Source organism: Strongylocentrotus purpuratus, unplaced genomic scaffold (genome assembly GCF_000002235.5).
Source record: "Strongylocentrotus purpuratus isolate Spur 01 unplaced genomic scaffold, Spur_5.0 spur5_scaffold_19, whole genome shotgun sequence".
Taxonomy (NCBI): domain Eukaryota; kingdom Metazoa; phylum Echinodermata; class Echinoidea; order Camarodonta; family Strongylocentrotidae; genus Strongylocentrotus; species Strongylocentrotus purpuratus.
The window spans coordinates 29,046,781-29,074,613 of NW_022145604.1; the positions used below are offsets into that span (position 1 = coordinate 29,046,781).

The 27,833-nt window shown below is 38.2% G+C and overlaps 1 protein-coding gene and 1 long non-coding RNA gene across 3 annotated transcripts; both read left to right on the forward strand.

Moving 5' to 3' along the window:
* The first annotated feature begins 1,638 nt into the window (after positions 1–1,638).
* On the forward strand, positions 1,639–10,944 carry LOC764210 (dual specificity protein phosphatase 19-like). Of its 2 annotated transcripts, none has more exons than XM_001200447.3 (4): positions 1,639–1,712; positions 4,351–4,607; positions 5,579–5,729; positions 6,496–10,944. In XM_001200447.3, the coding sequence occupies exons 2-4, from the start codon at positions 4,370–4,372 to the stop codon at positions 6,752–6,754; spliced, it is 648 nt and encodes a 215-aa protein (XP_001200447.1). In that variant the 5' UTR covers positions 1,639–1,712; positions 4,351–4,369; the 3' UTR covers positions 6,755–10,944. The 2 variants fall into 2 exon arrangements, with proteins under 2 accessions (XP_001200447.1, XP_030846668.1); XM_030990808.1 differs by lacking the exon at positions 1,639–1,712 and adding an exon at positions 1,736–2,074.
* A 13,541-nt stretch (positions 10,945–24,485) lies between these two features.
* LOC105446118 lies at positions 24,486–27,004 on the forward strand. Its single transcript, XR_973629.2, has 2 exons — positions 24,486–24,673; positions 25,543–27,004. It is a non-coding gene; the product is annotated as an uncharacterized LOC105446118 (long non-coding RNA).
* Positions 27,005–27,833: the final 829 nt, after the last annotated feature.

Genomic DNA, 27,833 nt, shown 5'->3' on the forward strand with positions numbered 1-27,833 from the left:
TTGTTTAAAGCAGAAAGGATTTTGTTATGTTCCGGAATATTTCATGCATGCATTCCAGTCAAAAGTTGTCCAAATCTCAGTTGCTTGTCAGAGGTCTGTAAGACCAACAGCTTATAAATGCAGTATGTGGGTAATCAATAGAATAGTTTATCATGGCTGCATGTAAGCAGGAGTCTCTCATCTTGCACATGGCTCCCTTCATGGTGACGGGAACAAGCGAAGGGGATTTCAGAAAAAAAGTTGAGAAGGTTACTGGCAAGATACAATGCATAAAATCAACCATTTTCGTAATATAATTAAATATCATGCACAGATCTTTGTTACAAATTAATTCATATAGAAAATAAGAGAAGGAAACCTTGTACTACCAATTTTAGTACTTTAGTCTATCACAAACTGTTTCTTAATCTTGCCAAAATTATTCATCTTGCTAGGAGGGCAGAGAGTGTTTTTTAAAAATAATTTGCTTACATCTTTCTAGATGAATAGTTGAATCCCTAATTTAAATATGATCGCTACGACTTCAAAGAAATCAACTCAAAGTCATTTCAGTACCCTATCTGTATTACCTGAAGCAATCGGGTTCAAATTATGTACATAGAAAAGATGGTGCACACAAGGCTGATGAATTTGACTTCAGTTGATTTTGGAAATTCATTGTGATTGCATTATTGGTCAAATATGTTTTGAACCACGTACATTCTGTGTGTCTTTATTATGATTATGGTTATTAATAAATTGATGATATTGAGCATATATGTAATTATGATATATTTGTAACCATATTGAATGGAGGGATTTTTGTATAAAGAACTCTTTGTTGAGCCTTTTTATTCTGTATTTTCAAAGTTCTCAATATTTACAGAAGACAGTTAGATCCTGTATTTGGAATTCAATTCAATTCAATTCAGAACTTTATTTCAGACTCAACTACACAAGGCAGAGGTCCATAAAACATATGTTACATAGATATATGCATGAGCATTGGCATATATACTCTTGTTTTGTAATCAAGAAGCTTACTGTAAATTGCAGGAAAATAATAAATCTTATCTCATTTGAGTAAAATGTGTTTCATTCCATTTGATTCATTTCCTCTCACTAATGAATAGTTATGGATAACTTGTTTTTCAAACATAAATAGAAGCAGATAAAGAGAGTATGATAGCTGATGGTGATAGTATGTTGGGAGTATCGAGCTGATACAGAAGAAACAAGTATTTATCAGATAAAGTAATTACAGATCGAACAGATGATGAGAATATTTGAGAGGAGGGAGTGTAATAGTACATGAAGAATGGAAAGAGTAGATAACTAAAAGACGTGTATATCATCTGTTCAGAGCCAGAATTATAGGGATCGATGGGTTAACTCTTATGGCGCCAATTAAACAGATGATACAGTGATAGCAAATGAATATATAGCAGATGAGAGACTATAGGACAGAATGTTGGGAATATAAATCAAGATATCTTTTGAAAGAAAAAAAATAAAGAGAGAGAGAGAGAGAGAGAGAGAGAGAGAGAGAGAGAGAGAGAGAGAGAGAGAGAGAGAGAAAGATGGAAATAAATACACCGTTAGATCAAAGATAATGGTGACGTAAGTGTGTTCAGCGGATGGCCTGTGCATGTGTAGTCGACAGATCAGATCAAGTGGATACGCAGTACAACAGCCGGAGAGTAAAGTGAAAAAGGAGATCGGGATCATACGAGGTGAATTACGATTTTTGTTTACATTTAGACGAGATTTAGGAGATTAGTGTAAAATTATAACTTTGAATTATTGTTTCATGCATTTGAATCAAGTAGATCCATTTTCTAATCTTTGTTTTAATCAATTAATTTATCGGCATTCATCGCTAAAAATCACGCGCGGAAGTCGTGGTAGATTCTACGGTACCGCTACGTAGCCACAGGGAGAGCAGCAGCGGTGAACTTTGACAAGCCGAGTGTAGGCTCCGCTGCATGCATGCATGCTCTGCCTCTCATGATAGGATCTGCAGCCAGCGGAGCGGAGTAGAGACCATGCACTCTACAGCTCCAATCAGTGCACTAAGCTCACCTGTGTAGACAGAGTGAGAAGGGCGCTTGTGTACTTTTGTATCCATTTTCGACCCGTACCTTCCTACTAGTACTTGTAGTAGATCTAGAGTCTAACTTAGACCTAACGTTAGGACTCTAGATCTACTCAAACTAGATCTAGACTCTAGATCTAGTCAAACATAACATTAACAAAAGTCAATTACTAGACTAGACCCTAAATCTTCATCAATTGTTCAAATATTCAATGCCTGGTTATGAATTAAAAGTTGTTATCTTTTTTTCTAGCCTGTTTCGTGTCAATTTTCTTATCTCTTTCGGAGTATTTTTCCTAAAAACCAGTATTATAGAGTAAAGGAGCCGGTTTTCGGCCACTTAAGACAAAATCCTATTTTTTGGACCCTTTACTTCCTATTTATTGGACCCTTTAGATCTACTTCCTATTTAGTATCATTTTTTGTTCAAATCATGAAGCAAATATTATTATTATTTAAAGGTGAAATTCAAAGAAAATCACAAATAGGGTCTAGATCTATGTCAACTAATGTATCACTAGAAACTGGTAAGCTAACAGATGGCCATCGTACAAGTTTGAGGTCAGCTACATATCGGGTGATTTATAAAAATAAAAATACAACCACCTCCATAGCAGCTGGGATATACGAGAGATTCGCCAGAAAAATAACGATATTTTAATGACGTCACAACAGGGACCAATACTGCCCAAGCAGACGACATCCCATAAAGAATGAACATAATTGCAAAGCTATTATTTGTCAAATTATAATGAGTTTAGTGTATATAAATGTACTGGCACGTCAAACCGATCAAAAGGGGACATGACCCGATTCTGATAACTAAAATCTTTTGCTTGTAAATACACAGGATAGGGGTTAATTAACAATCAAAGAAACCAGACTTTCAAATTGAAAAGCCCCCGGATTAATATTAAGGACGGCATTTGTTCCCTCTTAAAACGCCGAACATACCGCGGTGTCTGCAGCTGAATATACAATGGCGTCTTATTTTGTTTACAAGCGACAGATTCCTTTATTTTTGTATCGCTGCATTTGTCATCAAAATAAAACCATGCGCGGGGTTTAGAGTGAGGCAATATATTATACATTTAGCCTGACGGTAGTGAAGTAAGAGAAAGAACTCAAGAGAAGATGAAAACACAGGCACTGAAAATGTGTGAGATGTCATGGGACATCGTCTGCTTGTGCAAATCATGTCCCTGCTGTGATCTCACACATCTCAGCAGCGTTTGGAGAGCTATTCAGGTGCTATGCCGGGGCTGTATTTAAGCGTTTTGTAATTTATAATAATCATTACTTCGAATGTTTCCAAGCATTGAATTTTGATAACCTTGTCGAATCAAAGTTTCAACTTTGCAATAATGAAAATAAAGCTAGATTTAAAATCAATGAATATCTACTTTAAACAAAACAAGAATCCCAGAAAAAAATCACGAATTGCCATGACAATATTCATTTCAATTTTCACTGTTTCGGAGTCAGTTTTCGGCATAGCGTACCAGTTTTCGGCCGCAGGTACAAAGTCAATAGGAATCGCGCGCACGCGCCGTGCGTTTCCGCGCTGATCTATAGCATTAGCGGACGGAGCAGATATCCCACGCCGGAGCTCCCCGGAGCTTGCCAGGCCGAAAACTAGTACTGCGGTGATCGGATATTGGAATCTGAATTAGACAGAGATATCGTGTGTGCGTGCGGTGTGCGGCTGCATTGATTTAATACATGCGGTGAGATACTTTTGAGCTTGCGACTAGCACACAATCGGGCTCTAAATCTGAAAAATACTTGATATAAAGCTCATTTTATGGTACCCATATTTCTTACAGACACGCGTAAGATACTCGATTTTTCAGATTCGGGTAGCGGGACCGCCGATTACATCGCTAAAATGTGATATTTTAGGATTTATTTTTCATTGCAAATGTGGTTCTTCAGTGACACTGGCATGGTATGGTATGTGTGGGATATGTGTTATGCTATTATGCGATGTATTTTAGAGGGATTTTACCTAGCATCCAACCAATCGGCCGAAAACTGGAGCTGGCCGATTACCGGCTCCTTTACTCTATAAGGCTATACACTTTCTCACAGGTGTCACAGCAATCCTCTGCACAATTGCATACCGTAGTTGTAGAGACTGACGAAGGGGTGCGGGTGGGCCTGCGTGCGTGAAGTAAGCGATCGTAATAATGTGGACTACTAGCTACTTACATGAATTTAATTTACATTGTAGTGTGTATCTAGTTCTTTTTCATGTTCAACTTTTGTATCTCCAGACTTGACCTTTGAACCCCAATGAGCTTCTTGGACGACGTCTCCTCGTTCTCAAAGGGAGCTCTGAAGAGTGTAGAAACCTGTGTGAGACGAGAAGACGAGACCCGTGTCTTGGAGGCGCGGAATGCATCTGGAGGGTTTTCCGTCTTGACAGACAAAAAGCCGGAAAGCAGCGCGGGATCAGACATGGAGTATGGATTCGTTCCAGACTACGAGCCAGACCTGCAGATCGTGCAAGTCAGGCCATATCTATACATGTGTAAGTATGATTTTTGCAAAACCATTCAGTTGCCTTCATTTGAATGAACTAGGGCAAATGTTTGATGTTATTATTTTAACCAATTACTTTGTCATCTTCAAGTGCTAATGTTTAAATTGTGCATTCTAAAAAATGTATTAAAAATTAAAGTTTAAAGTAAAGAATTGTCCTATTTCTTTGTTGTTTAAAACATAATATAGAGAAATTACTTCTTTTTTTCCTATCACTTTAAATCAGTTTATGACACAACTATGACAAACTAGTTTTTTACCATTGCATATTTGGAACAAATTTATCACTCTGTATTTGTTTGTTTTAGTCATCTTTCCATTGATTTATAAGACTCTGACTTTATCTCTCACAGCAAACAATACTTAAATTTGATAGCACCTATGATGGATATGGACTTAGAAATTATTTTTTTATTTTATTTAAATAGTATTGCTGTGAGCTGGATACCAAATAAATTATATTTACAGATAAATGTTTGACTGCCCCACAAAAAAAAATCACAATCCTTTTTAATAAACAACATTGGGGATCATTCTCATCAAGCCAATTTTGGCTTTCATGATTCCCCACTTCCTTTTATCTTATGTTGACAATGAACAAACATGTACATATACTTATGATGTTATTTAAAAGAAAGTGAAATAAATAAATGAAATACTTCTCATTCTGTGACTAAGTGTATTTGAAGAGCTTAATTCCAAAAGGAGTTAAATCAACTTTTGATGAAATTGAGTTATTGATATCAGAACATTGTACATGTAAGTACCTGTCTTTCAAAGAAATGATTTACCTAAATTTTGGTAGCAATTATGAAAAAATGCACCTTGTAATATCATTTTTCCATAGACACCTGTACAAAATCTGGTAAGCAATTTCTTTTTTCTATGAAGTTGTAAAAGCGGATTTAGCTCCTTTTGTAATTAAACTCTTCATTTGTTGGTTATTGTTCTTCCTTCCAGCCTCCTGTGATGTAGCGTATAATCTAGAGATCTTGAAGTACCACAACATCACCCACATCTTGAACGTAGCCAACCTTAATAACGTCTACCCTGATCATTTCACCTATAAAAATCTACCAATCTGGGATCTTCCTGAAGTTAAAATAACCAAGTAAGTAAAATTGTTGTCCCAAATTCTTTAATGCCCCTCTGCACTACCTATAGCTACTTCGCCTTCTGTATAGCAAACATTGCCTAATCTGTGACCTTTGGTTTCCCATGGTCCCCTTTTTCTTATGAGAGCTGATTTGATGATATAACCACTTGTCAGTGACCATGCAGGGAGGTCTTATCCCTCCTGGCCACACTAGTACAGATACGTTTTAAAGGATATATAAATCAAACCAGCGCTCAACACAAACAGGCGACCAGGTCACGTGGGTTCCCAAAATGTAAATCCGGACCTCAAAAATGTCACCCTTTTTTTTACAAAAGGCTCATGGATACATTCTCCAAAAAAACATTCCAGACCCCTTTCCAAAAATGCAGAGGAGAAGTGAATCAAAACTCTACATTTTTGGAAGCTTGAAAGTTTCATTTTACAAATGATTCTGGTTTTACACTACACTCCCAGGCTGAAATATTTGACATGTATTTGTTCTATTATTTTGAAGCTACCTGTAGTTTATTTATTTTATTTTTTTTTTAAATTTATTTGGGGGGGGGGGGGGTCATCCTTTTAGCTATTGTAAAAATACAAACTTCATTATTTGTGAAACATGTGTCCTGATTACAGGAAATTCAGTATAGATTCTCTGATTCTAATGACTTGAGAAAAGGTCATTGTCTCATTTATAATGCTTGCTGTACAGAGAAACCAATGAGGACCAATATTATTTAAATTTTGCATTTTTAAAATTTTCCTCATTTCCCCTTAGATTTTTCAAGTATGCAATTGATTTTATCAACCAAGCGAGAAGTACCGGGGGTCGTGTTTTGGTGCACTGCAATGCTGGCAGGTCTCGTTCAACGACCATCGTCGTAGGTTACATCCTGGCCGACGAGCGAGCCCGCATCAGTAAAACCCTTGAAGAGATCCGCGTACACCGTCCTTGCGTAAGACCTAACGAGGGCTTCATGCGTCAGCTGGAGGAGTATGAGACGTCTATACTTGCAGAGGATGCGGCACCGACATAACGTTTATGTGGAGCTGCTTCGAGGTGCGTTGCTTCCTAGCAGAGTGGTTGTAGGTGTTGCGTGTTTGTCTTGTGTATAGGTGAATCAGAGCCTGCTATTTATCAGAGATTGGACAGCGTGTGTATTGGGTTTTTACAGACGTGTATCAATCAGATATGATTATTTACGTCTGGGGACCGACCTTTAAACGTCACCATCCGAAAGATGTGACTCAGTTTCGAACCTGCGTCCCAAGCTGAATCAGTTTATAACTTCCATTGTTAGCTGGATTACAGGCGCACGCCACTATGCCTAGTTGCCCCTATCTCTCTTTTCAATGGGACTCATAAAACCCTTCTTTGCCAAATTTACATCCTAGCACACATTTTCTCTTTGATATTATGTACAGCAGGTAAGCCTTGCCAAATTTGCTCATTGCCCTTGGAAATAAAAAGCTGTGCCAAAATTCTGTACCAAATTCTGGAATATTGTTACATGAATTCTAAATGTTTGATGCATTTGAGTGTGACCAAAATTTTTTTTTTTTTTTGAAGCACATTCTTATTCAAAAAGGCACCAAGCGGTCCAATTTAGGGTTACTTTCTGTTCAAATTCTATGTGAATATCTTTGAAACCTAAGAGAAGAGACAAATCCATTTTCATGAAAAAATGTAGCTAGTCAAATCTTGCACACTAACATTTTTGAAGCATTTTTAGATATATTATGTTTGCAAATATAGCTCTCTTAGAGTAAACATGTACATGAGATCGTATAAATGTTACCTGTAGTTATATAAAAACGTATTTCATGTCAGAACAAACATTCTCAAAGATGACATATTTCAACCTTTGATCCCACATGGGCCATGTGAAGCCGTCTGTTTGGAAAACATGTTTTGATAAAGATTTTTATTCCAGAACATTGAACTTCAAACAAATACGCCCTAAGTATACCAGAATAGTGGCAATTTATGGTGCCAATGTTTCTGTTGTTTACTCTGTACATCATTGTTGGTTTTCAAAGAGGTAAAGCCCTAATACTATAAAGCTATTATTTGAAATATGCATTAGTTTGCTATTGAGAATGTACACTGTCTTTATGACTTCGGGGGCCACTGAAATCATGAGAAAAGTGATTATAGGGCTTGAATGTGATGAAGTCGGATATATAGTACCGTAGTGCATGAATGTAATATTCTTTAGCATTCCCGAGTCGATCCCCCCCCCCCCCCTCCCCCACTTTTTCAGGGACAAGGAATCCCTAGAAGTTGCAACAAATAATGAGACCCTCTCAGCCTCCCATGTTATTTGGTCGCATACAAGTCTTTGAGAAAATATTTTAGAAATATGTTTTCCCCTGTGGGCATGCTGTGTAGCATAAACCCATGTTCATGTACAGTATGTAGAGTTTTAGTGCTCTCCAGATATTTAACATTACTCTTATTCCGTCCAATATGAGTGATTGCTCTAAGACAGTTTAAGCTGTAAGTGTGCTGTAAACCATTCTCAATACATGGCAGGCTCTGTGAAATAGATAATTTAAAAGTAATATATAACATGACTGTATTGATCAATTTACCTTGCATGCTCTGCTGTTCCTTCCAATCATGTCTACATGTATGTGTATGATTCTATGTTTATCAAGTTAGCAATGCAGTTTTATTTTAATATGTATTTATTTGTTTGTTAACTTTATTCTTGCCAAGTAAAGAAAGGCATGCAACCATCTTTTATCGGTCAGAAAATGCATCAATCATTGAAAAGTGACGTCCATCGTAAAATTCCTTGCTGTATTTACAAATTTCATCATTACCAAACTACCAAAGACACATGCAGTCCTTTATTTGATATCGTTAGAAGAAAATGTCTTAGAAAGGGAGAAATTCTGTTAAATAGTTGATACAGGGATTTACCAAATACTTCATGGTTTGTTCTGGAAATCATGCATGCAACTTGCCGCATCTGCATAGGCTGTCAGTGAGCATTCAACATTGTTATACCTCAATTGCGTCACCAAATGGACTCAACGCCGACTCTAAACCAGACATGTCAACCTCTGGAGTTCAAAAACTGTATTCTATAATCCCAAAAGTTGTATTTTACTGACAAAAGTTGCATTCTTAAAAATAAACTGGATTTTTCCGCGGATCAATGCCTGTTACAGTTCCTACATGTACATACAGGAAGAATTTGTTTTATATTTTTAAATCGTATTTTATTGAGGAAAATCGTACTGTCGTATTCGCTTCTAAAAATCGTACAAAATATGACTAAATCGTACTGGTTGGCAGGTCTGCTAAATCAAATCGACTTTTTGCCATTATAATAATTGTTTGATCAGTCTATCGTCTATTGTCGGTCTCTATACAATTTCAGTATTCATGCCTCATTGCTCATATCCAAAGAAGTTTCTGATTTACATTTGAAGACTTGCTCATAAAAGATGGGCTAACCCGCTGTAGGAAACCGCTGCAGCAAAATAGAAACTGTAATTAAAAAGGTCAAGTAGGGGTGAGAAACAAGTAGATGTGTGCAACAAAGAACCCAGAGCATACTCATTTTTCTGTGTGTGAAAAGATTAAGAATATTAGCAGCTCTCTGCTCTATGTGTATGACATTTTATTTTGCTCCAGCAGTTTCTTAAGGTGCTCAACCCTTGACCCTATAGAGCAGTAACGAAACTGCAGTAAAGGTAAAGCAAGGTAGTGCAATGAATAGGTGCTGAAAGTCAATGAAATTGAAATTTAAAATTGTGACATCTTTGCTCCTGTGATATTTACCTGAATTATGTCTGGGTGTTTCAACTTGATCAAGTGAAATAACAATGTTACAAATCAACTGCTTTCAAGTTGGCTTTTAAAAGGAGACAATAAAATGATTAGTATTTCATTTTATCAAAATTTATTTTAGCAGACACATTAGCGAATGTGCTGAAATTTCTGATAGCAGTGTGCAATATGTCAAGTTATGGAAAGCTGTAATCCTTTCTGATTTCAATTAATTCATGTTCTACCTAGGTTGGGACTACTTTCATGTACGTAAAATAGCATACAATAATGACTATGGTATACTAGAAATACAGTTTGAATGAATCTTTCAAGTTAGGCCACAATTTGCTCTTAATCATTAAATGTTATATGCTGTGTATTAGGGCCCTATCAAATCCCTATTGTAATCAGAGAAAACCTAGACCATTAGTTCCCCATTTTCCTAGTACCGGTACTAAAAATCAGGGAATCCACTTTTGTAATGTAACCAAATGTAATGCATACATCTTTGTTTAATAATTGCCTTGAAACAAATTCTATCATTCACCTACATGTTCTACAAATTATTGTATCTCAAATGTCAGAATACAAATTGTTGCTAATTAAAGGTGCTGTATCCCTTTTGCAGCCAACATCAAATTCTGTTGAACTTTGCAGGAATGATGAATATGTTACAAAATTATGTCCTATCTGTGAAATTTAGACATTAGCGAAAATCAAGAAGTTTTGTTTTTACGAATTGCTGGCAACCATGTTCTGTGATTACTCTTGTATGATATGGTAATCTTTGAAGAAAAGGAGAGATTTTAAAGATAAATGTGAGTTCTGGTCATCCGATTGCATTGTGAAAGAAAAGGTATGGAATTGATCAGAAAAGGTTGATCATCTAGCATATAAGTATTGGTGTGTACTGCAAGGTTCTGGAATCATCAAAATCATAATAAATTTGGCCCAGTCTTGGTAAAGTAACAAGCACTGTACACAGAAAGATGCATATGGGACTACACAAATGGTGTTGGGGTACTAACCTTAATTTCCTAATATTTCTATGCTCATTACTCAGCCAGTATACATTTTCTACCAAAATTGTTTGGCAAATGACATTTATTTGTAATCTTGAACATTCAGTGTTATATTCGTTTGATTCTGAGAGAATTAATTTTCTTTTTTTTTACCAGAACTCGCCTTTATCTTTAATCTTTGAAGAAAAAGAGAGATTTTAATACAGATGTCTAATATCATAAATGCTGCACGTTAGATAAAATTATGTTGTAATCTATTAAGGTTCCTCTTTCCTAATTCGTTATTAGTATTATATATAAATGTATACGGTAATGTTTAAATTAGAACTATCAGTTACACTTCGTCAATGCATCTTTATTTTATTTTCATCATTGATTTGTTTGGAAGGATTTTACAATAAATTGTTCTTTAACAAAGAAATTTGATTGAATTGTCAGTAGAACATTGATGTTCGCATGTGTGATGACGTACATGAAGTGATGATTTCTCTGTTTAAGGACATTCTGCAGTAATGTTTGTATGCACCATAGCTGTACAGGGCCAGCTGGTTCTGTATTGACCATGCACAATGCCTGGACTTCCTGGTATTGTACATGGTCAATACATGATCAGCTGGCCCTTCAAAGCTAAGGTGCGCATGAGCATTTATGGCCTAACTTTCTTTAGTGGAGTCATATTTTCATTTTTTTTTTCCATAGCTCCTAATTCCTGTTTTATCAAAGTAAGACTTGTTGATATGTTATCTCTCCCCCCCCCCCCCCCCTCTCTCTCTCTCTCTCTCTCTCTCTCTCTCTCTCTCTCTCTTTCATCAGCTGTTGATGTAAATGTACATTCAGTACCATTTCTTGCCACTTCCCTTTTTTCTCTCTCTCTCTTAAAGTTTTCTCTCACTTTCTCTTATTCCATCTGTCTCTGTCACCACTTTTCCTTAAACATAAATAGTGCTATGGAAAGAGAAAGGTAAGAGAGGGAGAAGAGTGTAAAAGGAGTGGAGAGGAACATAGGAAGAATCAAAAGAAAACTGAGGAATCAAGAAGAGTGAGAGAGAGGGAGGAATTGAAAGAGGAAAGTGCTCCAAAGGGAAAATGGTGTGAGAAAAATGCAGTGATAGGAGAGTAGACAGAGAAAGCGAAGAAACATGGGAAAGAGAAAGACAGCAGAGAAAAGGAGGGGAAGATTGCAATAAGAGACTAAAATTGGCCAAGGAATACAAATTCCAGTTGTAGGTATTCTTTATTGTATCATACACATATTTCATAATTATAATTAAAAAACTGGGATGAGTGTTTGACTGGAGTACATGTACAAACAAAAACATGGGGTTCAACAATTTTTACAATATTCATAATTTGTGTAAATATTGCAAGATAATATATCTACATGTACATGTAAGTTAATGCTAGAATGTCACTATCAAGAATTCATACGTAACATTTAAAATAATGAAATTTAAACAAAATTTGAAAAACGTTTTATTCAAATATAACTAATATTTTGTTGATTCAAACCCACTTTTTAGGGAATACCTCAGACATACTTGTACAGGTTGTACAAGAAATTCTCAGCAAATTCTGTGTATACATTGACCATTCCAATGAATAGGATATGTCTCACATCAATACACGAGTACCAAAAATTAAGTTTTAAAAAAAAACAGTCTACAACTCTACATTGATTCAGCACAATACTGTACCTATATTTCAGGAATGAACAAGTTGTAATGATTATTTTATTACCTGTATGTAATATATTACTTAATTATGTGTTAATGTTAATATATATATATCATGGAACTTCTTTTTAGAAACTGCATGTTTTTACTTCATAAATAATTCATCATCTATAATCTATACATACATATACAAAAATATATATATTTTTTTTAATCTGTCACTCTACAAAAAAGTTACATGCCTGAAAAAAAATACAAAATTGCACAAAATTCCTATTTCCAAAATATGATACAATATACAATGTATGCAACACCCAATAAGTACTTGTAAATCTACAGTGGGTACACACTGTACAATTATGTAGAGCGCAAAACAATGAACCACTATTATATGAATATCATGATCGCACATCAGCTCTTCTGGCAGTAGCAAACTTGAAAGAATACTCAATAAGTAACATTCTAAAAAGAAAAACCTGCGGAATTGCGTTCCACAAAGGTGAAACATTACACATTAAGAAGACTAATGCATATTTTCAATCAGCATTTTGTAGATGCTCTTTCAACATGTAAATTAATTATTGTACCAGTTGATATCATGTTACAATAAGCGTGTGAGGCCACATGGAATTCTGCTGCAAATAACGTTGTTTGTTTGTTTGTTTATTTGTTTGTTTGTTTATTTTTTTGTTTCTGTCTTAAATGAATAACAATGGCTTTAAGATCAAGATTGTTCTTTTGTATGTTTTCAGTTTAAATAATTTAAAAGCCAATGGCATTTAGTTCAAGATTGTTCTTTATGATTGTTTGTTTGTTCTTCTTTTCTATTCTTTGATATAAATTGCAATAGCTCTTAGTTCAGGATTGTTCTTTTCAAATTCCCTTCATGACTTGATTGTGTACCTACAGTGTCCAGCACATGTCTTAAAATGCACAAGGAATGTAGGCAATGAAATAAAAAGGTGAGAAATTTCCAGGTGATCCAAAACATAGGATAGGAATAGAGAATATATATGGCATTATGTATGAAAGGGCAAGTCCACTCCAAAAATAACTTACTTTTAATAGAAACAAATCAGACAAACTAAAAAAAAAAAATTGAGCAAAATCAGATAACTAATAGGAAAGTTATGAATTTTTAATGACATGAAAAACAAATTTGAAACCATTATAAGTCTAACTTCTGAGGGTGTTTCTTGAAACCACTATACATGTAAGTCTTACTTCTTGGACATCCCATTAAAACGTGTGTGAAAGAATTAACACATGTTTCTATGGGATGTCCACAAACTTTAGTAGACTTTAATATGATGGTTCAAGATACCTGCCCCTTCTTGGCATATCTGACCCCTCCATATTTAAATTTGTCTAGAAATGAAGGTTTTATCAAGGTCACTTTGTAGTAAATTTTTTTTTTTGTTGTTGTATTGTTGTTTTGTTTTTAGTTTGTCTTTGGTTTATTTTGATCTGTTTGTGAAATGTGCATGTATTTGGCCTGGAGCAATTTGATAATCATTTGTTGTTGTTGGTGTTGTTGTTAGTGTTGTTGTTATTACTGCCATTGATGATTTGCTCTCATTTCTTTTCTATGAACACCCAAAGAGGATAACATAATTCACGGTTGGACTGATCTGCTTCTCCTTTTTAAGGGGGTCACGTGCTGGTTAAAATGGAGAAAAGTCTCTGCTTGTTGATGCTGTAAAATAGTTTGTGCACTTATGAAAAGCATTTTCGGAGTCGGTATATGAGCTCCTTGAGGCCACCGACTGTAATGGCCTTCATCTATATCAGAGCAAGTATGTAAATGTATGCTCGGTGGGGTATTCCAGGGGTGATGGAAATGGCCCCTGCGTTTCGGAGTGGGGTGTCGGGTGGCTGACCCCTGCTATTCCGCGCGGGGTGTTAACGTACATCCTGCATGGGGCGTCACTGTCGCTACCAGTGGCACCCTCTAGGGAAATGATGCCCTGGATGCCGTGCGCAGCATCATTGAACCCAGGGAGGACCTGGAGGTATTATATCGGTTTATCGTAGGTGAAGTCCCATTGAAGTCAGGGGGCCTAAAACCACATTGGCTCGAGGCCTTGGTACCTTGCCGGCTTGCAATGCACCCGGGATGTTTTCCTTTTGATACATTTTCATTTTGGTTGGGTCGCCCTTGTCCATTTTTATATTAAAAAGGGAGAAGGGGACTGGCGCAATATCTTTTCACTTTAGTAAATTGAGGATCAGCGAATGCCTCGGTCCTCGGCAAAAATCGTTAGTAAGTCGTACTAAATAGCGTACGCGCAAGGATTTTGCGCTATATATCCTGCTTGTAATGTGTATATACTGAGTATACGTCATAAGTCACCTACAAATTGTAATTATTGATGAAGACATCATCAAAAAATGTCCCAAGAACTAACACAGTATCAGAGCAGGATTTTGTCAACTTGGACATTCTAACCTGCATCAAGCCAGCAGCTACAAGCAATGTGGCTGAAATTGACAGAAAGGTCATGGGACCTCCACAAGAATAGAGGAAAGGAGCACTTATTGATCAAATTCAATATCAGAAGAAAGTATGGAATGCCAAAGGAAGTCCAGGACTTTTCTAGAAATCTAGCCAATGGGTGGCATTCACTGAAGAGCAACTGAAGACCCACCTCACAACCATCCTTGAAAAATGAACAGAATCCCAGCTGAAAATGTTAAAGTAGCAACATGAAAGTCCCTCCACTAAATGCTATCGAGAATCTCTGATATTTTTCGACAATGACAATACGTCATCCACTCATCCATTTTGCCATCCAAACATATAAATATTCCAGCTTCAAAAGGCAATATTGGAAGACAAACGGAGGTGAGGTATGCAGAGAAGACCAGAGGCAGCGAAGGCAAGACAACGAAGGTTGGCCTAAGAGAAAGAGATTCATATCCACATCTGGAAGTGGTGTCAAACGAAAGTTAGAGGGAGCCTGTCAGAAAGAGGTTTATATCCACATCTGTCAATGAATGACACTTTCTTGATTAAATTTAATAAGGACTTGGGGAAAAAACTAAGTAAAGAAGTGCCGGAAACTACAATGTTTTTCATCTGTCAGGAGTTTCGCTCACTAAGACAGCAGTTTGCTCACAGTTATCACCGTTGATTTGAAGTTATCTTACTATAATTCCTTTAGGGTATGTTTACCTTTTTTTTATTATTGTCTTCATCTTTAAAGAGAGAGAAAAAAAAGAGGATTTAGAAGCAAGTAGGAGAAATTCTGAAAAATAATCTCACTTATGTTTTCAAAGCATGATGTACGGTAGATTGTGGTACAGTGGTGACTTTCTACAGAGATTTGTTTTTCATTGATTTTAATAGACGTTCACACATAAGTATAGACGTCTTTGTTCGGTTAATTTATCACACTGGACTACATATTGTTGTATGAATTTTGTTCATTGTGTGTGTTCTTGTTTGCTTTGTTCAGATTGTATGAAACATTATTCAAAATCAAATAATTGGTTGTCATTTTTCTGTTAAGGTTAAATTTCTTTTTAAATTTTTGTTTTGGCACAGGAAGTGGGAAGAACATCCTACACATACATGGAGATACAAATATTGACGGGGTACATCCGCACTCACTACGCGGAACTACACCCTAAGTTGGATAAACCAAACAAGAGTATTTTTCAATTTCACATCAAAGCCATCTACCATGCATGTAAATATGCGATATCTATATTCATAGACCTATATGACTTTTATTATATTTTCATATAGCTATAAATAAAGATGTAAATACACCTACCGGTACATACAACTTCAAGCAGGTTTGTCAGGATAGAGCCATCTTACAACAGATGGGATTCGGTAACCTTGCATGATACTGTTTTATTTTTGGAAATATTGATAAAAAAACAAAAGAACTAGGGTCTACCAGAAAAAAAAAATTGTGAGTAAGCAGTTGATAATAGATTTACCAATAGTAAAATGATGAATCACTCAACTTTAACTGCTCACTCGAGCATGGAATATTGAGGTCCAATAAAGGTGTCTGGAAATCTGATTATGTTTGGTATCATGAGATGTAAAGGTAAAGGTGACGGGTCAATACAACCATACAACTGTAGCTTAATTGTGAACACAATGCGAGCATGAATAAGGCAACAACAGAGCTGAAAAACCAAGGCCTATCCCTCTCCCAGGGGAAGAAAAGTGCTATGTACACTCATCTCTCAGATTAAAAGACTAGAAGCTGAACTCAATAAAGCAGTTGAGTATGAGAGCAAAAGAATATCTGACCTAGAACGCAAACATTCTGATCTTGAGAACTGAATGATGAAAAGGAAGAAACAAATGATCGAGCTTAAACGCCATGCCGAGGATCATCAAAACATATAAATATTCCAGCTATAAAAGGCTATATTGGAAGACAAACGGAGGTGAGGTATGCAGAGAAGACCAGAGGCAGAGAAGGCAAGACGAGGAAGGTTGGCCTAAGAGCCTTAAATAGATCATATCGCCCAAGGTGCAGACGAGGGTGATATGAGGGAGAAATGGCAGTCACCGAGCTGCCATCGCTTTCCAGACTTGACATTGGAGAGAGTCCGTCAGCGCAGTGGCGCCCATCAAGAATTTGCAGGGACAACAAACAGATGGCAAATCTCAGTGCTACAATAGATGAATTCTGCTATCCCTTTTCTCCTGACACACTAACATCACTGGTGAATCTTGCAACCGGTCAGGCAGCATCTGAAACAACAACATCCTACCTGCTAGATACACTGAAGCAAGGAAAAGAACAGAGGGAAAAATTCCAAGTGGAGTGGTCGAAAGACAGTAGTCAATTCCTGCGACCAGTGAAACGTGTAAAGGTCCAAAACTTTGCAGCTGACAATGCGGAAAAAAACAAAGTAAAAGTCATCAAGTCTCAAAATATCAGATCCAATGCAGAGAAGGCATCATTTGATCTTCGTTCTGTTCTTACGAACCCCATCACAACTTACCCCCTCTCCCTTGCGCATTGTGATGGGACCCGTGTCAAAACCAGCAAAGGAACTCTTCTAAAGAAATTAGAATCGGTCCAGTCTGCCCTACTCACTGAAGAAGACATACCCAGGAGCTATGTTCAGGTGTACAACGGAGGGCTACTTCTCCACTTCATTATATTGTATGTGGTGGCACCTACCCAGAGCTTAAAAGACACCTACAGCAAAGTCACGACTCCGACCTCACATACCAGTGTCGAAAATGCGACTACGAGTCAGAGGAAGAGGATCAGCTGGTGCGTCATCTAAAACGGCAGCACCAGTTGAAGGGAACGGACACCAAACACAACCGCTACAATATTGCGTCGATCCGATTCCTCCGTAAGAGAGACGCAAGTGAGAGGAAGCAGAAGCGTAGCAGACAAGTAGAGGCAAGGGGGGATGAGAAGGCAAGGGAGGAGGAGAAAAGAAACAGGAGGGAGATGGCAAGAAGAATAGCAAGGGAAATCGAAGAGGGGAAGCAAACCAGGGAGGCAGAGCTGAGTGTGGAGGCGAGTGAGTCAGAGGGGGAGGAGATGGAGTCTGAGACTGAGGCAGAGCTGAGCCTGAGTGATAGTGACAAGGAACAGGTGGTGCCACCTTAAAGGATAGCCATCGTCAAAGAGAGCGAGAACGATTTTGAGCTCACTTGCCATCTAAAATCCCCCAAATTCGGTATTCCCCAGCTTAAGTGCGTTTCAGTGACCACAGAAACCTTCGTAAATGTGGGAGGGAAAAGCGTTCTACAGGAGAAGAAAACGTCCCACTTTTACCCTCACGACGAGCTATTAGTTTAATATTTTGTATTTCTAATTGATGTATTTATTATTGTATATATACCGATTCCCTCATAAATGTACATGTTTAGAATAAAAATAAGTTTTATTCGCCGAGGACAGCGAATTTTAACAGGCGGGGGGTAGTGTGGCATTTTTTATCCCACCCCTCTACTTTTTCTTTTAATTAAACAATTGGTGGGTAAATAAAATATACATGTTTACCTTTATATGGATTGGGATTGATAAATAAACTTTCTTTAGATCATTTTACCACACCAAGTACAATGTGTGGGACTGGAATTCCTCTCTTAAAGTGAGACACCTTATGTCACCTTTTAAAACTTTAATGCTAAAAAATTACACATACATGTATATAATGTTATGGAAGCTGGTACTCACCATTGGTATTTCTCATATTATTAGATTTCCTTGGTAACCATTTGTATTATTCTTGTGAGATACAAGTACATGTATTTTCCTGAACATTTCTCTAGTGTTTCCTAATGCCGGACAAGTAATGCATCAATAGCAAGTTCTATGCTCTCAGTTGTCATGGCGGGTAAAGCATCTGAAGCACATATCCGTTTGGACATTATATGAGGGAGCATCAATAAAAGACAGTGACAGGAGGTTGAGGGGTGCAGTGGATACTCACTATATCATCACTGGACCAGAGCAGACAATCAGACAGAGTGCATCAAAACTACTTGTGAGTTCTGCTTTCAAGAATGAACTATCAAACTTCATCTTGAAAGAATGGGGAAAGGAACACTACTGGAACATCTACAGTGGGAGAACCCGCTTCGCATCATATGGAGGAGGTTGATATCACTTCACTCCTTCTGTTCTTTCAACAATAGTATAATCTAACGTGGAATGACATCATTTACATTTACATTTTTTTTTCTTCATGCAATCTTGTTCTGTTTTGATCTCAACCTATCTTCTACCAGACATGTCCTGCTGGACACAAGATCGAGATGTACTGCACCCAGCGCACTGTCAATAGGGTCCACACAGGCGACCTGAAGATGTCAGCTGGAATAGTTCTTTCTGGAAATAACTATGCAAAGATTTCCATGCTGGAATCTCGGGTCGGCTGTGGGATGCCTTCCAGTTCAACCTTTCATCGTATTCAAAGAAAATACATCTGTCCTGCAGTAAATACCCTGGCAGGGGATATGATACAGCAGAATGTGGTGAAACATGCCGATGTCAGCTGGAGTAGTTCTATCGGGAAATAACTATGCAAAGATTTCCATTCTGGCATCTCGGGTCGGCTGTGGGATGCCTTCCAGTTCAACCTTTCATCGTATTCAAAGAAAATACATCTGTCCTGCAGTAAATACCCTGGCAGGGGATATGATAAGAGCAGAATGTGGTGAAACATGCCGATGTCAGCTGGAGTAGTTCTATCGGGAAATAACTATGCAAAGATTTCCATTCTGGCATCTCGGGTCGGCTGTGGGATGCCTTCCAGTTCAACCTTTCATCGTATTCAAAGAAAATACATCTGTCCTGCAGTAAATACCCTGGCAGGGGATATGATAGAGCAGAATGTGGTGAAGCATGCCGCCAAGGATGGCATCATCATCATGGGTCAGTATAGTTTTCTGATTGTAAAGTGAACATTTGGAACATATTTTCGATGGTCTGCTGGTGGTTGCCGCATAATCTGGCATCTGATGCTAAAGAATTAGGACCTCTTGATTCTTATTTTGCTTTTCCATTTGAGAATTTTCTGGGAAAATTGAAGAAAATTATGAAGAACAGGTGTCTACCTCAAGTAATATGAAGGCTGTCAGAAATGAAAATTGGAAGTCAGAAGAAAGTCAAGGAAGATATTTGCTTTGGGGTGGATCATGCTGATGGCCCAATCGTCCTCTCCTATCAGAGGTTTCCCCAGCATCGGAGTATGCAGCTGAATGGGATTTACTTGTCGGCCCAAGACAGCGATAATTGTGTTCCGATTGGTTCACATTACGGACTGATAAGGAATATTATCAGAGATCAACAAGATTCAACTTTGTCTGAAGTGTTTGTGATGTTTGAGCAATTTAACGTTGTTGATGATTGCTATCAGTATCCAAACAGAAGGTGGTTAAGCTAGAGGAATCCCTAGAGCAGACAGATCTCTTATGCCATGATCTACAATCCCAAATCAACGACATCAATGTTAGTTTGTCATCTATATTCCATCAGATGGAGTCTACCATCATGAGCCTGGAGGTTAATAAGGATGGCAAGATGAAATCGATTGAGGCTCTGCAACAGGAGTTGACCAACAAGAACCAGGTCATCTCTAAGCTTCAGACAGGGATGGACCACCTAGAGCAGTATTCAAGTAGTCAATGCGGCCAGGAAAGGCAACTCTGGATCGACAAACTTGATCGAGATTGAGGACGAGTATGAGAAATTCACGAACGAGACGTGGAATTGGCAACGGGAGGTATTGGTTAACTGGCCCAGCAAACATAAGCTGCAGGGCAAAAGAAGATGTTGGTGGCCAAAATAACTTTGAAGTACTGATAGGCGTGATAGGGAGGGCCACAGGTCCAAGTCATTATTCGAGCAGTCGCAAAGTAAATGTGGCCAGGAAAGGAAACTCTGAAATATGTTGTTGTTGTATTGAAGAAAAAAGTAGGTGGCCAGACTACCCTGGAGGTAGTGCCAAAGGTTTGGAGAGACAAGGAGGGCCCGCTGGCTGGTGCCATCAGGGCAATGAGGCGGCCAAATTTTGATCCAGCTGGGATGCTGGACATCATATTTAGGACCTCAGGAGCGGACGGGACAGGCGAGGGAGCCGTGGACTTAGGTGGACCGAGGAAAGAGTTTTTCCGCTTAGTCCTCCGCCAGATGCATCACCATCAGTGCTTTCAGATGCACAGTGATGGAATGCATCTGAGCCTCAACCAAAAAGCTCTAAAAACAGGCCTGTACAGGACCTGGGGAGTCCTTTCTGACCCTGTCACTTGTCCATGGTGGACCCGGGTGTTTCCTCTATCCTAGTCACTATTCAAGTAGTCGCATAGTCAATGCGGCCAGGAAAGGCAACTCATTCTCATTCTATATCTCATTCTATTGATAGCTGCATTCTGCACAGTTTTTAATATATTTTTTGTTTATAAGGCAATTTTTCTATAGCTTCATTACGTAAGATTGTCTATGTATTGTGTGTTTACAGATGTTGCGAGCCACAGATGATGACTCTTTTACGACCGTACTCCATACCGAAGGCATCATGGACCTAATGATGCGATGTGACATTCCTGTCAAGCCGCGTGCAACCGTCAGTGACAGGGAGATCATCGTCAGGAGAATTGCGTTGCACTTTGGTATCTTGCATGTTAATGCAGAGCTGATGCAATTTAAGGATGGATTGAAAGTCTATGACATCCTGGAGATGTTGGTGGAATGCCGAGAGGAGGGGCGGCTTCTGATGTGTCATTCAGAAGCATACCAAATGGGCGCCGAAGACTTCTTAGGAAGGAAAAGAAAACTAGGTACACTTTACTGTGAGGATAATCCAGTCACAATATCAGATCTTGTCTACTTCATGACAGGGGCACCATGCTGCCCAGTGACAGGGTGGTCGGGGCCCCCTTCGGTCAGCTTCAAGCATGACTGTTACGTGAGCCAAATTCCCCTTGATAAACAGCCATGCCGCCGTTTCCCCAGTTCATCCACATGCACTTTGACTCTAGTGTTGCCCGTTCACTATCCTACTTACGACTCCTTCATGACTTCTCTCTGCCAGGCTATCCTTTGGTGCAAAGGTTTTGGTCAAGTGTGATCATTTATGGACATGTTTCTTCTGAAAGGATGTCTTTCTTGCCATCAGTTTGTATTTTGATGCCTAAGTGAAATGATCAAACTTGGGCTCATTAACGCATTAAACAGTATATTATTTTGAGAAGTTAACGAAAAATGACAGAGATGCTGTTTACATACGCGGTTACATTCATGCTCATTCTCATACAATCATTGTAATCATGTTTGTCATTCAGTCATCATCAGCAAATATCTTTCTGATAATTCTTGCGATGGATTGCCTGATGTAGCGGTGGCCCACACTATTGTAAGGGTGCAGAGACCATAGTACTCAATGACGTGCGACTGTATGGCCCTGCATGGTGCCTTATGTTAGAGTTTTTAAAGTTTCTCTCAACATAGGCAAGCAGCCGAAAAGAAAGTTCAAGGCATGCTGGTGTGACTTGTTGAGGAAGTCGTCTCCAATCAGGGCGGCCTACAAAAATGTCCCTTGTCCCTGAAGATGCATATGCACAGAGCTAATCTCAGTTGTCTTCTGCTGTACTTCCCATACCACAGAGGAGAAAAATTCTAGCGCCCCATAGCTGGAGTCATGCTGGTAAAAATACAAAACCAGTGTCTTGGAAAATCACACAGTATAACATTGGCAAATACGGTACATCCAATTTTGAGCAGATTTGTCGGGATAATGCCATTTTAGAACAGATGGGATATGGTAACCTGGCATGATATTATATATCTTACCAGTACTCCATATTTTAAAATTCTCCTTTCCAGAACTTTGTAAATGGCAAGTGCAACTGTAAAATATGTTGTGGTTGAGTTTGCAAAAAAAGTAGGTGGCCAGACTACCCTGGAGGTAGTGCCAGAGGTTTGGAGAGATAAGGAGGGCCCGCTGGCTAGTGCCATCAGGGCAATGAGGCGGCCAAATTTTGATCCAGCTGGGATGCTGGACATCATATTTAGGACCTCAGGAGCGGACAGGACGGGCAAGGGAGCCATGGACTTAGGTGGACCGAGGAAAGAGTTTTTCCGCTTAGTCCTCTGCCAGATGCATCACCATCAGTGCTTTCAGATGCACAGTGATGGAATGCATCTGAGCCTCGACCAAAAAGCTCTTGAAACAGGCCTGTACAGGACCTGGGGAGTCCTTTCTGACCCTGTCACTTGTCCATGGTGGACCCGGGTGTTTTCTCTATCCTAGTCACTATTCAAGTAGTCGCATAGTCAATGCGGCCAGGAAAGGCAACTTTGAAATATGTTGTTGTCGAAATCAAGAAAGAAGTAGGTGGCCAGACTACCCTGGAGGTAGTGCCAGAGGTGTGGAGGGACAAGGAGGGGCAGAAGTGTTTTCTGTATCCAAGCCACTACAATAGTAGTCGTGTGGTGGCTTCAGCAAAGAAAGGAGAGCCTCCAACAGATGCATGGAAGTCATTTCCAGTGAAGAAAGAATTGCTTACGACAGATATGTGATATGTTCATTTATTGATAGTTATGCTGAGGAGACTACAGACTGTAATATATAGTATTAAGTGTTTCTATGTTAAACATCCTGTATATTTGTTTACTATTGTTTTGCAGTGTGACAGATCTGAAAGGTGCACGGCACAGAATAGAGCTAAGAATCAAAGCATTAAGAGGCACTCATCTCATTGACAATGATGAGGATTATCAGTCGCTACGTGTGCGTAGGCACGCATTGTGGACCAATACTCAGAGGTCTTTGAGAAGGTCCAATAATTTTGACCTCAGACTTCCCCTGAAAGTCACTTTTCATGGGGAAAGTGCTGCAGATGAGGGAGGACCAACCAGAGAGTTCTTCACAGGAATTCTTCGTGAACTGTTAAAGACCCCCTTGTTGTTTGAGGGACCTGCAGATTCCTGCTGCATCACACATAACATTGAGGCCCTCAACAGCGGGGAATTCCTCTTTAAGCTTAGAGAATGACCTACTGTCAAGGCCAGGGATGTTTCACCGCAAATTAAAGTTTTCTGTAGAAAAATGCTAAATCTGAAGAGAAATTTGAATGTTAGCGTTGGTACTTTATCCATTTTAGGGAGTGGCCAATCAAGAGTGTGTACATTGGAAGAAGGAGCTGCTTTTCAGGTTTTGGGTCATGTTGTCAATATGAACGAGGTTATCTGTGTTTATGAAAGATTCCAAAAGAATGGTATGGTGTTTGCTAAGTCTGCAAGATGTACATCCTTTCAAGGATGATGAGTCTGGTGCTGAATTACCTCACCTAAAGTGCTTTTTTTGAAAATTGTACAAAATGCTGCAGAGGTGTGGAGGGACAAGGAGGGGCAGAAGTATTTTCTGTATCCTAGCCACTACAATAGTAGTCGTGTGGTGGCTGCAGCAAAAAAAGGAGAGCCCCCAACCGATGCCTGGAAATCCTATCCGGTTAAGAAGGAATGGTTAACGACAGGTATGTGATATGTTCATTTATTGGTGTCCATGGCCAAGAGCATTCATATAGAATAACATGTACAATGTATAAACAGTTTGCTATACAGCCAACTGTTTTAAATATTGTCTGCTGAGAGTGAAACGGGTCTAGATCAACTTTCAACCAGTACTCCATATTTTTTAAATTCTACCTTTTCCACAACTTTGTAAAGGGCAAGTGCAACTGTAAAATATGTTGTGGTTGAGTTTGAAAAAGAAGTAGGTGGCCAGACTACCCTGGAGGTAGTGCCAGAGGTTTGGAGAGACAAGGGGGGCCCGCTGGCTGCAGGGCTGGGTACCGGATAATGATATCCAGGCCCTCTAAGTGTAAAGAAAGTTGCAAAAAGCTTTTGAATGAGGCCCTGGATCTCATCTTCACAAAGGACGAATTGGCCAACTCGAGCGGCATGGGCCTGAGAAAGGACAAGAAGAGACCAAATAACAAGCCCCTGGATCCCCTCAAGATTGCAGCAATTATTGGTAATTGTTATCTCTTAAAGCCACAGTGAACCAGAGGCCCTGTATAGCTCCACCTTGAGTCTTAAACTTCCTATCCTGTTTCCTAACCCAGAATGCACCATTCTGATAAAAGTAGTCTTATAATATATGCCCATAATTGTGGTTGTAAACAGTGTGTTTTACATGTGATCATTGGTTCCCTCAACCATGCAGACTCTCTTATCAGCATAATCCCCTAATCAGGAGATTATAGTGTGTGTATTGACTTTATGTTGAATAAAGCATTGAAATATACAATGTATTGTCAATAGTTATCTAAAAAGGCATATTTATAAGACTAGCTTTTATAATACATTACCCTATTAGAGCCCACACACAGTGTGGGTTAGTTCGGTCTCGCTTTAAATAAAATATGTTGAGTAGTTATCTACGACAATTCCATTAGTGCAACTAAGAAATATTGTCTGGTCAACCTTTACAGTATAGATTCAGATGTACAGTCAACTCCCGTTATAACGAGGTGCTCGTGACCAACCTAATTACCTCGTTATAATGAAATCTCATCAGGAATGTCAGTCTTCCGAATTTATCCGGATTTTTTATGAGATGAGAAAAAGAAAAAAAAAGTACAAAGAGTACAATAAATACACCTTTCACAGACTGTCTCATCACTTAATTTTTGTTTTTGTGACGCACGTAAAGAGTATATTTGTTTTCTAGATTAAAGGCCCCTTATGACGCATTCAGCCTACTGACTGCAAGTTGGCTACATCTAATCTTAAAATGTGCAACTCCAGTTATATATACGAAATGCAACCCTAGTCCATAACAAGGCTGTAATAATTTTTGCTTTTATGTTGATTTTGTCCCTTAATTTTTATGTCTTGCAGATTTCACAAAGTCTTACGCGACGACGAATAGCTGGGAGGTCATCAATGAAAAGGACATGCATCGCATTATCACCAACAAAGTAACAAATGCGCGCAGATGAGCTAGGACATTCCAGTTGATGGCATTCCATATGTTTCCTCAAACGGGTCAATATACATGTACTGTAGATATGTTTTGATACTCTAGCTGTTAAACTTACTGTTCTAAGTCAAGTATTCATATCCTTTATTGAATATTTGTAGTCATTTTACTTTAAGCTATTAATCCTGTATTTTTTTATATGAAAAATTAAGACTTGATGAGCAAACTCTTGATGCTGAATTCATTTTTCAGAGATTAAGTTATTGCAACCTTCCTACTTTCGATATATATGTCAAGTTGTAGGTGGGGGGCAAATAAAAACTTTGCTCCAATAACGGGAAATGCTTATTTTTGTCTTGAACTTTCTCCACTTTTGAGCACAATACAATGTATTCTAGTGATGACCTAACTTCAGGAGTTATTGTGGTACATCATTTTATTTTGCAGTCTACTGTGTAAGCCAATATATTTTCACGATTTTGGGCTGATTCATGATTTTGGCTTATTCATGATTTTGGTGGCGTTTTCATGAGCTGTAATTGACATAAATTGGAATTTTTTTCTGATTGTCAATTCTATAAAAAAAATATAACGGTCGTGAAATATCAGCGCACACACTTTTACATATTTAATATACATATATATACAGTCAACCTTGCCTAAGTCGAATCTGTTGGGACTGAAGAAATAGCTTCGACTTAGAAAAAATTCGACTTATGAATGGTTAAAAACAATAGAATATAAAGAGAAGATGACTTGAAAAGGCCTTCGACTTAGGCGATTATTCGACTTATGCAAGTTCGACTTAGGCAAGGTTGACTGTATATTACAATATTATTTTGTAAAACTGTAAGATATCCGTAGATCTTATGTAGTGTAAAATTTTTAGTCCTTTAACGCTATTTACAAGAGCTTTAAAAAAAAAAGTACAAAAGTATTAACTGGTTTTATTGCGTATCTCCCTCCCCCCTCCTCAGGTTCTAGTAAGGTGTTGGAAAAATTAAAGTCCCTGGGTCTTCCGTGAAGCCTGAAACAAGACTATGTTGGCACACCCGTATGATCTGTTACCAAAGTACTTTCCCCGCTCATCGTTAATAATTAAGCTGGTTTGCACTAGTCTTATTTCAGACTGCAATCGATGCATCATTTTTAATATTAAGGGAAATTTGTTATAACATTTGTACTCTTGAGGTTTTTTTTCATAAATACAGCTGAGATATCAGTTCTACATATTTCTAAATTCTCACTTTGTTGTTAATGACCTTTTAAAGAGCATTTTGATATTTTTTGCTCGAATTTCTCGTGGACACGTATATAATCAAAAGTTATTGTAATTTTCATGAGCCAAGTTTTGATAGATTCAATAACAATGTATGTGTATAAAGTGTAAATTTATAGTAACAAATATATTTCAAGTGCATTACAAAATCTAGCTGTGTTCTTGATTCTTTATTTGAGTAACCATTGCATTTCATAACAAGTGATTCCATATTCACCGGCAAACCTCATAATGACAAAAAAAACAAAAATATATGGCAATATTTTCAGGTACACAAAACAAAACTGATGTGGCTAACCCTTGCATATTGTTTCACACTGAAAAAAAGAAGAAAAGAAAAGCAACAAGCCCAGTCTGGATCTGTCCCTGGGAGGACCACGGAAGCTAGCTCCCAATGCAGAATGAACTGTGATGTAGCTTTCTACCAGCCGCAATGGATGTCTTTTTATACATAGTCTTTTATTTTTTCCTTCTTGACTGCTACTAGGGTAGCCGATTTGAATAAAAAAATTATTGGAAATACTAACCCTTTTTATTTAAAAAAAAAAACACTATGCAGTTGATGACGGAAGGTTTAGGTAATATAGGCAGTCGAAGGTTTGTACCCAGTGGACAACGCTCGAAGGTTTAGGGGATAAGCAGTCGACAACGAAGGTTTAGGTGATTCAACGATGAAGGTATAAGCAGTCAATGATGAAGGCTTAGCTAATTTGCATATTAACTTGGCTGTGGGAAGGCCTACGGACTGCTTATAAGCCTTCGAAGGCTTAGGAAGGTTTAAACACGACTGCTTATATAGAGCTTCATTATAAGCAGTCGACTGCTTATTTAGAGCTTCATTATAAGCAGTCGACTGCTTATTTAGAGCTTCATTATAAGCAGTCGAAGTGTTTTCTGTATCCTAGCCACTACTCCAGTAGTCGTGTGGTG